The sequence below is a fragment of the Sminthopsis crassicaudata genome, chromosome 4 (genome assembly GCF_048593235.1).
Source record: "Sminthopsis crassicaudata isolate SCR6 chromosome 4, ASM4859323v1, whole genome shotgun sequence".
NCBI lineage: Eukaryota > Metazoa > Chordata > Mammalia > Dasyuromorphia > Dasyuridae > Sminthopsis > Sminthopsis crassicaudata.
In genome coordinates, this window is record NC_133620.1 from 387,743,189 (window position 1) to 387,759,222 (window position 16,034).

The 16,034-nt window shown below is 32.9% G+C and overlaps 1 protein-coding gene across 4 annotated transcripts in view; it reads left to right on the forward strand.

Moving 5' to 3' along the window:
• Positions 1-16,034, forward strand: part of EDARADD (EDAR associated via death domain) — a 98,512-nt gene that overhangs the window by 22,838 nt on the left and 59,640 nt on the right. For 2 of the 4 annotated variants that reach the window (XM_074262469.1, XM_074262470.1), the window contains exons 2-4: positions 4,255-4,313; positions 6,170-6,265; positions 13,602-13,641. In XM_074262469.1, the coding sequence (XP_074118570.1) occupies positions 4,255-4,313; positions 6,170-6,265; positions 13,602-13,641 (195 nt within the window). The remainder of the gene's footprint in view (positions 1-4,254; positions 4,314-6,169; positions 6,266-13,601; positions 13,642-16,034) is intronic. The other 2 variants (XM_074262471.1, XM_074262473.1) reach the window with 1 other exon arrangement.

Genomic DNA, 16,034 nt, shown 5'->3' on the forward strand with positions numbered 1-16,034 from the left:
CACCAGCAATGTATTAGTGTCCCAGTTTCCCCACATCCCCTCCAACATTTGTCATTATTTGTTCCTGTCATCTTAGCCAATCTGACAGGTGTGTAGTGGTATCTCAGAGTGGTCTTAATTTGCATTTCTCTGATCAGTAGTGATTTGGAACACTCTTTCATGTGAGTGGATATAGTTTCAATTTCTTCCTCTGAGAATTGTCTGTTCATATCCTTTGACCATTTATCAATTGGAGAATGGTTCGGTTTCTTATAAATTTGGGTCAGTTCTCTATATATTTTGGAAATGAGACCTTTGTCAGAACCTTTGTTTTTAAAAATATTTTCCCAATTTGTTACTTCCCTTCTAATCTTGTTTGCATTAGTATTATTTGTACAGAAACTTTTTAGTTTGATGTAATCAAAATCTTCTATTTTGTGATCAATAATGATCTCTAGTTCTCCTCTGGTCATAAATTCCTTCCTCCTCCACAAGTCTGAGAGGTAGATTATCCTCTGTTCCTCTAATCTATTTATTATCTCCCTCTTTATGCCTAAATCATGGACCCATTTTGATCTTATCTTGGTATATGGTGTTAAGTGTGGATCCATATCTAATTTCTGCCATACTAATTTCCAGTTTTCCCAACAGTTTTTTCCGAATAATGAATTTTTATCCCTAATGTTGGAATCTTTGGGTTTGTCAAAGATTAGATTGCTATAGATGTACCCTTTTTTGTGCTTTGTATCTAATCTGTTCCACTGATCTACCGGTCTATTTCGTAGCCAATACCAAATGGTTTTGGTGACTGCTGCTATATAATATAGCTTTAGATCAGGTACACTTAGACCACCTTCCTCTGAGTTTTTTTTCATTAGTTCCCTTGCAATTCTTGACCTTTTATTCTTCCATATGAATTTTGTTGTTATTTTTTCTAGGTCATTAAAATAGTTTCTTGGGAGTCTGATTGATATAGCACTAAATAAATAGATTAGTTTGGGGAGTATTGTCATCTTTATTATATTCGCTCGGCCTATCCAAGAGCACTGAATGTCTTTCCAATTATTTAAATCTGATTTTATTTTTGTGGCAAGTGTTTTGTAATTTTTCTCATATAATTCCTGACTTTTCTTTGGTAGATGGATTCCCAAATATTTTATACTCTCAACATTTGTTTGGAATGGAATTTCTCTTTGTATCTCTTGCTGTTGCATTTTGTTAGTGATATATAAAAATGCCGAGGATTTATGTGGATTTATTTTGTATCCTGCCACTTTGCTGAAATTTTGAATTATTTCTAGTAGTTTTTTAGCAGAGTCTTTGGGGTTCTCTAAGTATACCATCATGTCATCTGCAAAAAGTGATAGTTTGATTTCCTCATTTCCTACTCTAATTCCTTGAATCTCTTTCTCGGCTCTTATTGCCGAGGCTAGCGTTTCTAGTACTATATTGAATAGTAATGGTGATAGTGGGCAACCTTGTTTCACTCCTGATCTTACTGGGAAAGGTTGCAGTTTATTTCTATTGCATATTATGCTTACTGACGGTCTTAAATATATACTCCTGATTATTCTAAGGAATAATCCATTTATTCCTATACTCTCAAGAGTTTTTAGTAGGAATGGATGTTGGATTTTGTCAAATGCTTTTTCTGCATCTATTGAGATGATCATATGGTTCTTATTAATTTGATTATTAATATGGTCAATTATATTAATAGTTTTCCTAATATTAAACCAGCCCTGCATTCCTGGAATAAATCCTACTTGATCATAGTGTATTATCTTGGAGATGATTTTCTGAAGTCTTTTTGCTAATATCTTATTTAAGATTTTAGCATCAATATTCATTAAGGAGATTGGTCTATAATTTTCTTTCTCAGTTTTCGATCTACCAGGTTTAGGTATCAGTACCATGTCTGTGTCATAAAAGGAGTTTGGTAGGACTCCTTCATCCCCTATTTTTTCAAATAATTTATATAACATTGGGGCTAATTGTTCTTTAAATGTTTGGTAGAATTCACATGTGAATCCATCTGGCCCTGGGGATTTTTTCCTGGGGAGTTGATTAATAGCTTGTTCTATTTCTTTTTCTGAAATGGGACTATTTAAGCAATTTATCTCCTCCTCTGTTAATCTAGGGAGCCTATATTTTTGGAGAAAGTCATCCATTTCACTTAAGTTATCAAATTTATTGGCATAAAGTTGGGCAAAGTAACTCCTTATTATTTCTCTAATTTCCTCTTCATTGGTGGAAAGATCCCCCTTTTCATTTGTAAGACTATCAATTTGATTTTCCTCTTTCTTTTTTTTGATCAAATTTACCAAAGGTTTATCTATTTTATTGGCTTTTTCATAAAACCAACTCTTGGTTTTATTTATTAATTCAATAGTTTTTTTACTTTCAATTTTATTGATTTCTCCTTTTAATTTTTGTATTTCGAGTTTAATTTTTGGTTGGGGGTGTAATCTATCTTTAAACAACATGTATGTTTCTCTCTCTTCTCTGTCTCTTTTATATATGTATATGTGTGTACATATATACATATACATACAAATACACATCTATATATCCCCAAAATATATGGCTGTATTTGATTATATAGAGACTTATAGGACTTTTTTTTTGATCAATAATCTGCCCTAAAGTTTTATTTATTTATTTTAGCAATTTCTTTTATCTAACTTAATGTGAAAACTCTTTTCCCTTTGAGTTTGCATTATAGGTTACTGTTGCCAAATAATGCAAAAACTATAGAGATTAAAATCTAAGTTTTAATATACTTAAGAACAGGTTCAGGAGATAGAAAATTAACCCTGAGCAAACAAGGTCTTTTTGGAGAAAATTATGCCAGAGAGACAGAGAAATAAATTTTTTAACATATCACAATTTTATATGCATAAAAGTCACCCTAGCTAATCAAACAGATTCATTAATCTTATGTTTCTCTCAATTAAGGTTGATCAACTAAGTTATACAAATTAATAAACAGACTCAGTTACAGATTTAAACAGTGAGTTTGCAAAATCCTACAGTTAGAAAATTGCAAGGCTACATTTTAAAGTCACAAGGGCAGCTAGGTGGTGCAGTGGATAGAGCACCAGCCTTGAATTCAGGAGGACCCCAGTTCAAATCTGGTCTCAGACACTTCCTAGCTGTGTGACTCTGGGCAAGTCACTTAACCCCAGCCTCAGGGAAAAAAAAAAAAAAGAAAAGAAAAAACAATAAAGAAGTCACAAAGGGCTAATTGAGAGGAAAAAGATGTACATGTCACAAAGATAAGCAAAGAGTTGAGTGCAAGAGAAATTCTTTCACAAACAAAATTAGCTCAGTCTCCTTGGAAGAGCTTAAAAAATTTTGTAGATGCTATATTTCTTTCTTCCTCCCTTTTGAATTCATCTCAGGAATGTAAAATTTCTTAATACTATAATTCCATAAGTCAGGTTTTAGCCAGGTGAGATTAATATTAATAGGAAACAGGCTTTAGTTAGCCAAATATTCCAGGGGGAATGGCATAATTAAACTGAATAAAAGGAAATGAAAAATTCTCAAAAATGTAGTTATCCAATTAATATTAAACCCATTTCTTCTTTTGGTTTCAGGAGAGATGGGAGAGGGACCTGTTATTTATCAGTATAGGAAATTCCTGGGTGAGGAATTTCCATCTTCCAATACAAGCCAACACCTTTTTTTTTTTTTTTTTTTTCCAATTAGAAATTAACCTTGCAAAGTTGTCTAGAACCCTTAGAAGTTAAATGTCTTGTCTTGGATTACAGAGTGTGTACTTGTGAGAAGCAAGATTTGAACCTCAGTCTTCCAGGTTTTATCCTTATACTATGCTATGTGTTCTATTTCCTTCCTTCCTTCCTTCCTTCTTTCCTTCCTTCCTTCCTTCCTTCCTTCCTTCCTTCCTTCCTTCCTTCCTTCCTTCCTTCCTTCCTTCCTTCCTTCCTTCCTTCCTTCCTTCCTTCCTTCCTTCCTTCCTTCCTTCCTTCCTTTCCTCCCTCCCTCCCTCCTTTCTTTCTTTCTTTCTTTCTTTCTTTCTTTCTTTCTTTCTTTCTTTCTTTCTTTCTTTCTTTCTTTCTTTCTTTCTTTCTTTCTTTCTTTCTTTCTTTCTTTCTTTCTTTCTTTCTTTCTTTCTTTCTTTCTTTCTTTCTTTCTTTCTTTTTTCATATATCCTTTCTGAAGGAAAAATGGCTTAAAATATGATTCAGGGCCTACATCATCTTGAAAATCATTATCAGAAATTAAATTTCATTATGTTTATTTTTACAGATCATGCCACGAGAGAACCAGTAGAAGATACTGATCCTAGCACTTTATCATTTAAAATGGTATGTTGTGGTTTTTGTTTAAATGAAAATGTCATTTGATTTCAACTGGTTCATTATTCAGTACTGTATTAAGAACCTTAAAATGTTATTTTCTTGAGATAAACATCTTATCAAATAGGTTATACTTTGTGATATAGGAGATATTTTCCCCTTCAAGACTTAAAACTGAGCCCACATACAGGAAATAACTAATTATGGTTTATGTTATTACATACTTATAAAACAGATGTATCTAGAAATCCTGTTATAAATTAATTTCATTGTAGAAGGGGGGAAATAGCTATAATGACATTCTAGACAAGAGATTCTTAACCTTTTTTGGTGTCATGGACCCATTTAGAAGTCTTGCAAAGCCTATGACCTCTTAGGATAATATTCTTATCCTAATATTAATATTAATAATTATTAATAAATGCTTAATGTATTTTATTAAATAGTAAGTTATTTGAACAATAATTAATCCCATTATAATTTTTATTGATAAATCCATTTTTTAATATTTAGATAATAGTACTGGTACTATCCTTTCTTAGGTATGTTAGCAGAAATATTAAAATTACTTACATTTATTTATTCTTATTAGAATATAAGTTCTTTGAGGACAGATTATATCCCCCAGCACTTGGTACTGTGCACTTAATAAGTACTTAATGAATGCTTTTTGATTGGAATGTAACATAAGATTTGGTTGGGTTTTAACATAGTATCTCATTTAAGCCTAACAACATTCTGCGGCAAATAGTTTTAGTATAATTATCTCCATTTTACAAATGAGGAAGGAAATTAATACTTGGAAAAATTAAGCAACTAGCCTAAGGTCACACAGCTAAGATATGGCTGATGGGAAACTTAAATTGCATGTTTTCTGACTCCAAATCTGATGTTCTTTTGACTTTATTTACTACAGTGTCTCTATTATGTGGGCATGAAAATAAGTATAACATAGCAAATGCCTTAGAAAAAATTAATTTGTTTCTAACTATGAATATAATATGCAACAAAGAAAAAGGTATTATGCTTAACTAAATATGTGGTCAATTCAAGTTTGCCACACATGGGTTGCCAATTTTCTTATTTATTTATTTATTTGTTTGTTTATGTTTTGGTTGCCAATTAAAAAAAATGATTATACTATAAAATACCCTTAGCACTAAACTAATATAATTTAATTTATAATTAAATTAATTAATTATAATTAAATAATAAATAAAAATTACAATTAAATAATTAATTAATTCAAATATGATTTAATCTTTCCTTGATGATTCAAAATGCATTTTAAGACTCTTACCACTTCTAAAGCCCATCAAGTATCATTATTTAATAGTATAAATTTAGAAGAGTAGAAGATGAGGTTAAATATATATGGATCATATGATGTATCCAAGGACATATTTTTATTTTATTTGGGAGCATAGGAGGTATTTAAAGACAAATCTCTGACAGCATTTTGTTTGTTACTTGTCTTTTATTAAAAATACACTGCAGAATGAATGCTTATTTTTAAAAAAAAGTAGATTGCAGAATTTTGATGCCATCACCATTCTTATAGTCTATCAAGATAGAAAACTTAGATTTATCTCTTATGAATTATTATTTTCCTATCCAGTGGGGTCAAACTTAAATAGATACAGAGGCCATTAAACCATACATAAAGACTCCTATGGGCTAGATAATAACTTGGAAAAATACATATTAGCATTACCTGTGTTTTATTGCATTTTTGTATGTTTTGTTAAATATTTTCCATTTACGTTTTAATCTGAGCTGAGCTAAATTATGAATATGGTGGGACTTGAGCAGTCCATAGTCTGTGTGTTTGACACCTCTGAGCCTACTTTCATTCAATTTTTCAGGGTCCTATTATAGCTTTAAAATGTATCCCAGATCCTGTTTTTCCTCATTTGCATTGCTATCACCTCTTGTTCTACTTCTACCATGACAGTCTCCTAGTAAGTATTACATCAGTTGCTCATCCATACATTATACCCTGCACACTTCTACTAATCTGACTATTCTATGAGTCTTTCCTATAGAAATTTCCAATAGCTCTATAGTTAAATTCCTATGGAGAACTTTTGAAATTTATCTATGATTTTTCCTTTGCTTACCTATCTATTTCCCATTACACTTCACACACACACACACACACACACACACACACACACACACACACACACACAGAGCCTACCTGTGCTCTTAAGTCAGACCAGTTTCATCCCTGTTTTTAATATACTCACTGCTCATTCTTCTTTATCTATTTACTTACATATGTTTTATGGTTTCCCCTCATCCCTTTTCTCTATCAAAATTCTAGACTCTATTCATATCTCACCTTCTCCATGAAAACTTTTTATCCTACCTCAAACACCCTGATCCAATAAGCCTTTCTTTTCTTTAGATTAAAATCATTCACATACAGATAATTAGTGGATTCTTAATTCTATCAAATCTCATTTATCTTCTGTATTTGGCATAATTCTTAAATACTAAGCATATAGAGATAAGGGCTTATTCATTTTTGATTGAGACTGCCTTACTAAATCTGTTATTTAGAACTTCTAGTAACATTTCGAAATAAAAATGTACTTGTTATATGTTTTTAAAGGTCAAGAAAACTGATTAGAATAAATGATTTAAAAACACAAAATAAAAGATTAAAATCTACTCAGATATAACCTAGTCTTTAAAAAGTGCTATTACAACAAATGTGGATAGAGAAGTGGTCTTGGGCCTGGAAGGCCTCTGAAACTTACTAGCTCAATGATTCCGTAGAAATCCCTTAATCTCTCATTCTCTGGAAAACTCTATAAGACTATAAGAGGCAGCCAGATGTTACAAAAGGGAAATAAGTGGCACAGTGGTTGGAGCAACAGTTAAGGAATCAACAAGATCTAAGTTAAAATCTGATGTCTGATACTAGTTTTATGACCCTAGGCAAATAACTTAACCCTATTTGCCTCAGTTTCCTCATCTGTAAAATGAGCTGAAGAAGGAAATGGCTTTTAAATGGGGGTCACAAAGGTTCAGACACAACCAAACAACAATAAGAAAGGTGTCACAGTGGATAAACTGCTGGACTTGGAATCAGGAATATCTGAATTAAGATCTTACCTTTTTCTCAACTTCAGTTCTCTCATCTGTGAAATGGGCATAATAATAGCACTTACCTCATAGGGTTGTTGTAAAGATCAAATGATCAAATAGATATAAAAGCACTCTACAAGCCTTAAAGCACTATATAAATACTAACTATAATACTAATTATTATTATTATTTCGATCTAAATTAGTTGAGGGAGTTTGCTCTAATCCAGAGTTCCATATAACAATCAAATCAAAGGTATGGTTCCTATTCTTATTACAATAAAAAGGTCCTAAATTCCAACTGATGCCAGTGTTTGAAACAAAAATCCTATTACAACAAGTAGGGCAATCTGTGAAGTGACTTGGAATTTGTGGTAATCAGATTTGATTTATATGGTACTTTGTAAATTAGAAGACCTTATTAGAATTCTGGTACATGCTAAGTTGTCATGAATCCTTATGACTGCAATCTGCCTGTGGAATATATTACACCAATATTTCTTCTGTTGTTCTAATTCCTTATTGTCATAATTTAGTCATTCCACCTTAGGGGTAAATGGCATGCCATTAGCAGCATTTTCCTGAACTCCTGTTCATCCCTATCAAAGACTGATACAACCAGTTTGTTTATATTCACTGTACCTTCTCTAACACTAATCTTTTGCAAACACTCCTACATTCTTATATATTTCAACCACATTCCTTATATCTCCTTCCTTTAACTGACATGGGCTCATTAGATTGACATTAAATGCTCTGTACCTTCTCCATTGAAAGATATTCATTCTCCTAGTATTTCTGACTCTCAGGGCCAGGAAAAATTGGATGAGCTTTATTTTATGCTTCTCTCCTGCTATCATACCATTCCTCTATAACTGTCTTTCAATAGCCTTTTGTGTTTTGAGGTCCATAAAATCCTTATTATACCATTGTCTCCATACCACTTCATTCCCATGGTATTATTCTGTAGTAGATCTCAGTCATCTCATGGAATTGCATCAGTGGTACCTATAACTTTGAAATACTATTTCCAAACAAAGCCTTTCTTAATATTTCTTCTCTTCCAGTCTTACTCATTTAGTACCTACTCTTTGATTTTATTGCAACTTTGTGTCCCTCCACCTATCCCAAGTCTTTCCTTTAGCCAACCCATTCTACCTTTATTAACCTTCATACCCAACTGAATACTATCTTTGGCCACTTTGATAATTTACCAAATAATTATCTAAGAAGTATCTTTTTTGATCTTTCCTCATCTATCAATCTTTAAATCATCATTCCTGGGTAACTTCTACAAACCATTTCTATTTCAGGACTAATGAGTATTAGTAAAGAAAATCATGAGACTGGATTACTACAAAATAAATTAAAATAATGATGATGATGGTGATGATGAGAGTTGACATTTATATAGAGTTTTAAGATTTATAAGCAATTTTTTCATTCTTTATCTTACTAGAGCTTCATTACAACCAGCATGTATTATTTCATATAACAGCTTATATTGTCTTCATTTTATAGACAGGGAAACTGATGTTGAGAAAAATTCAATTCAATTCAACAAACATAGATTTAGTGCTTAAAGTATACCACGTGTGGTGCTGGGTGAATAGAGAGACAGCATAGCATAATAGAAAAAGCACAAATTTTGGAGAAGTTCTGGGTTCAAATCCTGCTTGTCATTTACTACACAGAGATGTTCATACTATCATCCTTCTCCCCCACCCTTCTGAACTTCACTTTCCTTGTCTGTCTCAGAGCCTAAGATTCTACACTAGATAGCCCTTCCAACTCTGGATCTATGATCCCATCATGGAATAGTAAGCAGGCCAATTTGGTTGGAACACACCATCCATAACAGAAATGATGATGCAGTATCCTTGGAAAAGCAATTTGGCTACAGATTGTGGAAGGGTTTAAAAGCCCAACAGAGGGAAGGATTTGCATTTTATTTTAAGGGCAAAAGGAAGTCATTAGGATTCCTTGAGCATGGGAGTGATGTGTTCAAACTTGTAGCTATGGAAGATCAATTTGGAAGTTTTATGGAGGATGAATTGGAGAGACTAAAGACCAGAAAGCTGTTAATTAAAAAGCTATTAAAATTTGTCTACATTGGAAGTATTGAGGGCCTACTTTAACAAGATGGCTTTGTGAGGGAGAAGAGGAGAGAAGCAAGGTTTATTTTAGAGGTAGAATGAATAAAACTAATCAAGTGATTGGACTAAGGGGTGAAAGAAAGAGGATCCAACAAGAATTTTAAAAATAGTGGTGCCCCAAACCGGGAAGTTAGGAAGAGGGAAAAATTATACTTGAGGCCAATAGATTTTTTTCTCTCACTGATTTTTGCTCTTACAACTTTCATTGCCTTATTTTTCCCTAATGGGTTAGCATTTTTACCAACTGACTCATGTTATTTTCAAGTTCAGCTAGAATTAGAAGAAAAGGCAATGTGGGTGGGGATGAGAGGTGAGATAACTATTTCTCCTAACCAGGCTTAATTGTGAGGAAAATTTTTCTTTCTTTTTAAAAAAATTTCCATTCTATATTTATTTACAAAGCATAAATATTGTTATTTATCTGTTACCCATTCCCTTTGTCTTAGGAAATTATTATTGTTTTTCTTTTTTATATAGATTTTTTAAAAGCTCCATTAACAGTGTACTCGTAAACTTCCTTGAAATTCCCTCTAAAGTTATCCAGTGTTAACATTTTTCATGCTAGACTATCTGGAAGAAGTAGATTAGTTTATATTTATTACTTAATCAATAAGAAATAAAACTTCAATAAGAAATAAGAAATAAACTTCAAGCATTAACAAAATGCCTTTTTAGCAAAAAAAAAAAAAAAAAAAAAAGATACTTTGCTTTGCCTAGAATTCCTCATTATTAAAGGAAATGCAAGAAAGTAATTTATCTGTATTTTTCCCCTGGAAAAGGCAATTTTAGCAATGCCTAAAATTTTATTTTTCTTAGTTTAAGATTTTTTGAAGTTTAAGATTTTTTTTATTTAATATTTTGTCCCAGTTACATTCAAAACAATTTTTTTACATTTCTTTCTAAAATTTTTGAGTTCTAGGTTCTCTCCCTTATCCCCACCCACAATTAAGATACTACTTGTGAAGTTATGCAAAACATTTCCACAAAAGTCAAGTTGTAAAAATAAAAAACAAAAAACCATAGATCTCCCACACTAATGAAATTTAAAACCCTAAGAAAAATTAAGAGAGAGACAAGAGACAGAGACAAAGAGAGAGACAGAGAGAGAGAGAGAGACAGAGACAGAGACAGACAGAGAGAGAGACAGAGAGAGACAGAGAGACAGAGAAAGAGACAGAGAGAGAGAGAGACAGAGACAGAGAGAGACAGACAGAGAGAGAGAGACAAAGAGAGAGAGAGAAAGAGAGACAGAGACAGAGAAAGAGACAGACAGAGAGAGACAGAGACAGAGAGCGAGAGAGAGAGAGAGAGAGAGAGAGAGAGAGAGAGAGAGAGAGAGAGAGAGATGGAGAGAGAGATTCAGAGAGAGACAGAGAGACAGAGAGAGAGAGAGAGAGAGAGAGAGAGAGAGAGAGAGAGAGAGAGAGCGCTCTTCTGTCTGGGTATGGATAGGATTTTTCAACATAAGTACTTCAGAGTAGTCATGCATGATTGTACTGCTAATAATAGCTGTCATTCACAGCTGTCATCCCAGAATTTTGCTGTTGCTTTATATATAGTACATTTCAGCTTGAAATGGAGGATTTTCCAGATTTTCCTTTTCTTCCTGAGAGCATCCTGTTCATTATTTCCCACAGAACAACAATATTCCATCATAAACGCACACCACAGTTTATTGAGCCATTTCTAAATTGATAGACATCCTCTTGATTTTCAATTCTTCCTCTCTGAGAAGAGAGCTGCTGGGAATATTTTGATACATATAAGTCATTTTGAAGAAAATAGAATCAAAGGACTTAGGTTTGACTTCTATCTCCTATATTTTCTTGAAGCATGTCCTTGAACAAGTCACCTACCTAACCAGTCTGAGTCTCAGTGTTTTTAATTAGTATCATAATATTTTCATTATCTACTTTATAAGGTGGTAGTGAGGAAAATACATTGCAACTATCAAAGCACTATTAAAATATGGTGTGTTGTGGAAATATGAATTAATTTAATTTAATTTAAAATTAATTATTAAAATAACTACTTTTATAACTCCTCTCCATTGGTACTAATAATTAAGTGTTGATTATAAATCTTTATCTAATGTTTAAAGAAACTTCTTTGTCACTCTGATGTGGTGCTATGGATATATTTATATGTGTATGTATATATATATGTACATAATGCATATGTAACATATTTTATATGTGTGTAGTCATACACATATATACTTATATACACATATATGTAGTAGGCACTCAAATGTTTGTTCAGCATGGAATGAATTGCATATAGAAATTATGAAATGAAGTTATAGCATCATATCTGAGAGGGACCTGAGAAACTATCCAGTCCAAATCTTTCATTTTACTCATGAGAAAGACTTTCCAGAGAGGCTAAATTATTTAATGTCTAAGCCCTCTCTTCCCCTCAACTCACTTCAGTCTGGCTTCTGTCTTCCATCACTGAAGTAAAAATACTCTCTTTAACATGTCTGAATTTCCATGTATAATGATCTCTTTTTTTGGTCTTCATTCTTCTTGAACCCTCTACAGCACTTGACCCTCTCTTCTTAGGTACTCTCTCCCCAGTCTAAGTTTTTATAACAATATTGTTTCTTGACGTTCTTCCTGCCTCTCTGAACACTCCCTTGTTGATTTATCATCTACACTATGCCCTCAACTGTGGGTATTCCCCAAGACTCTCTTCATTCCTCTTCCCTCTCTCACTTTCACAGGCTTCAACTAATTTAATTATTATCTTTACACAGATGATATCTAGGTTATATCCAGTCTTAATATCTCTCCTGAGCTCCAGCCTTGCATCACCAACAGCCTGATGGATATTTTGTACTAGATGTCCTATAAACATTTTAAACTCAATGTATCCAAAGTAGAACTCATTTCCACATATCCCCTTCAAAACTTCCCTTTTTATGTGACTACCACAATCCTTCCAGCCACCTCCTTTTATATCCTCCATTCCTTTCTTGACTTCTGTTTCACTCATCCCACATATCCAGTTATTTGCCAAATCTTGTTAAATCCACCTTCACAATTCTCTCCCATCTGTCCTTTCCTAACTCATATAGCCACCACCACATCTCCTGCCTCAATTCTTTCCCACCTCCAACCCAAGCTATCCTGAACTAACAAAATAATTTTCCTGATTGTGGCAACCTCTAATACAATAAATTCTGGTGGCTTCCTCTTACTCTAGAATCATTTAGATGTCCTTAGTTATATAAATAGTAAATGATAGAGCCAAGATTAGAACCCTTTTACTCCAAATTGAGTCCACTTCAACCTTCAAACTAAGATCATAATATTATAGCTATGGAGCTAGAAAAAGCTTCAGAAGCCATATAGTCTAATTCCCTCCTTTTGCAGATGAAGAAACTTCCAGGAATTGTCTAAAGGCATATAGATAGTAAGCGAAAGAAGCAGGATTTGAATTGAGGAAGTTCAACTCCATATTTTGTATGGACTCTTTCCTTTCTGCCACCATATTGCCTTCTGTTCTATTTATATAATGGGAAAATGTGTAATAACAATCTCATATGAAACAAGTGCTTCTTAAATGGGTTGTAGATTGTAAAATATAGGAAGCAAGATATGGAGTAATACTTTATAGAAGAGAGGAAGTATGTTTAGTGGTCAGAGCCAAAATTAGGATCTTAGGAACATTTGTTCTACTCTCTTTAACTTCTTGTTATATTAGACAGATTACATGATTTGTTTGAGCCCTAATTTCTTTTATTTTTCCCAATTACATGTTAAAACTATTTTTAACTATTTTTTTAGTTTTGAGTTCCAAATTCTATCTCTCCCTCCTTCTTTCTCCCAATTTGATATAGGTTATATGTGTACAATCATTTCATCATCTATAAAATTGATAGTAGTAAATAAACTACTGCTGTTGATAAATCTCTAAGCAAAATGCTTAAAATATAATTTTAATATCTTTCTCTCCTAGCAAATAATTCTAGTTTATCTTAACCTTATCTGATTATTGAATATCTTCATACTAATTCAGCTTTTCTTTTTGTTGCTGTACAGTCAGAAAAATATCCTGTTCAAGATACAGGTCTCCCTAAAGGTATGTACAATAATAGTTATTTAAATTTTAGTGTAATTGGATAAATAGTAAAGCTATTTTGAACAGTATAGGTCAGCCAAAACATACTCCTTTTCCCAGAATTTAATATGTCACAAACAATTATGACTCTCATTTGATAAGCAATATAATGGTATAGTGGATAGAGTGATGGCTTCAGAACCAGGAAGAACTGAATTCAAAACTTATCTCTGTCACATAACTGGCTACATGTCATTTGATCTTTTTAGTGGCTTTGAGAGCTTTTGAAGAGAAGGTATTGGTCTGTCTTGGTAAAGGAGTTTTCTCATCAATAATTCCATTACAATAAAATTGAAGGTCTGGTCCCAATCATATGTATGTACTCAATATACACACAGAGAGATACATACACACATATAAGTATATTATGTACATATATATGTTATTATATACATAATTTGACATATAACTTATTGGACAAATATCTCTAAAATCATTTTTGATTTTATCTCTATCAAAATCTCTAAAATATTCTCATTTTGTCTGCATCAAAACTTAAGTAAATTCCTTAACTGAATGACATTCCATTTAGGGCCTGCTGGTGCCATACTATAAAGTGTTCCACATGTGCTTTTAAAGCTAATGACCCTAAAAACTCTCGACCTCCATTGTCAATATATAGCATAGATCACTGAAATAATGTAACTTGTTTTCCAATTGCTTACAGCACAGGACAGCTTACAAAGTTAGATTTTGTTATTGAAGCAAGCCAGGCGATTGTGAGATCACAGGCCTGAACACGTATGTGGAACATTTGAACCTGACACCATTGCCAAGTCAGAAGTTTTGCTTTCGATCCTTAAGGGGTAGAATGGGGTGGGAAGGGAGAGAGGAGGAGACAGGTAAACTCCCTGCAGTCAAATATAGCTGGAGATAGCTGAAATTTCTACAGAAATGGCAGAGTTAGAAATCCTCTCTCTCCTCTCTCAATATTACCCAAGCAGGTAATTTTAGATTCCATCACTACCATAGAAACAGTGGGAATTCCCACCAAACTTGGGTTTCCCCAACAGTTTCCTCATACAGGCAAATGGTCTCAAACCTGCCTCTTTGGAGGATGGGGAGGTACTTTCTGGGCTAAGTATAAGTATAAGCTAACTAACTATAAGGCAAAAGTTATCAGCTACATAAACAAACTGCAAGGGACTTTGAGACACTTTCCTCCCTAATCTGATAAAAATTAGACTCACAATTTATACAGATTATCCCCCAAAGTCTTAGTACAATTTAAGCACTAAGAATTTTGGGGATATCATGTCTGAACATTTTACACTCTGATGTCAGAATTTCCATAATTAGAAATTCATCCCTATTCTCCATCTCCACTGCCCTCCTCACCCCCTACCTTACTGACAATCCTGAGAAAAGTAACATGACATTAACTTAAGGTAAGGAAAAAGAGTCAGGGTTTTTATACTAGTAAAAAAGGAGAGAACATGCAAGCACTGAGTATCTGGGTGGAGTGAAAAGATGAGATACCAGAGAGAAAACAAAGAGTGTCAGAATTGAAGTCTAGTAGTGCCCAAGGTAAGCTCTGCCCACTATATTTAAAAGGATTTTTTCAGGAGGGGTCAGATTCTTTAAATTACTTGGAGATTCCTTTCTCACACATCCCTAACCTTGTTGAATAACTCCAATTTGTAGTACTACTGAAGAAAAATTGAAAACATCTCAAAATAAGAGTGTTAGACCAAAAAAACCAAAAACAAAACCCCCAAAAAACCTTTTAAGATCCCTTCCAGCTTTAATTTTCCATGATAAAAATAGCAGCTATTCAAACACATAAGCATTTGCCTAGGAGCTAAATATCCTGTGTACTATCCCTCATACCCTCCTCCCTCCCTCTGTCTGTCTTTCTGTCTCTCTGTTTCTCCTTCCACACACATATACACATACACAAACATATATAATTATGTTATATGGTTTTAAGACTTACCTGAAATAAATCACATATATGTTCACATTCTTAATATAAATGTAGCATATAGGTATGTATATATATAAAACTTTAAAATGAATCATTAAATATATATATATATATATATATATATATATATATATATATATAAAATCATATATCTTATTTATATGTGTGTGATTTGTTTCAAAGAACATATATATATTCATGTATACAGAGAGAAAAAAAGAATGTGATTATATATGTGTGTACAACATTCATTTCAAAGAAATTTTTAAATTTTCACTTATAAAAACATTTTTCATGTCTGATTTATTGCCTTTTCATTCCTTATCTCCCTCCATCCTTACCCCCAGATACCCTATGTCAAATCCTAGTATAATGATTATTTTCCAGCCACCTTCAGGGAGATAATTTGATCCTGAAGATCTAGATA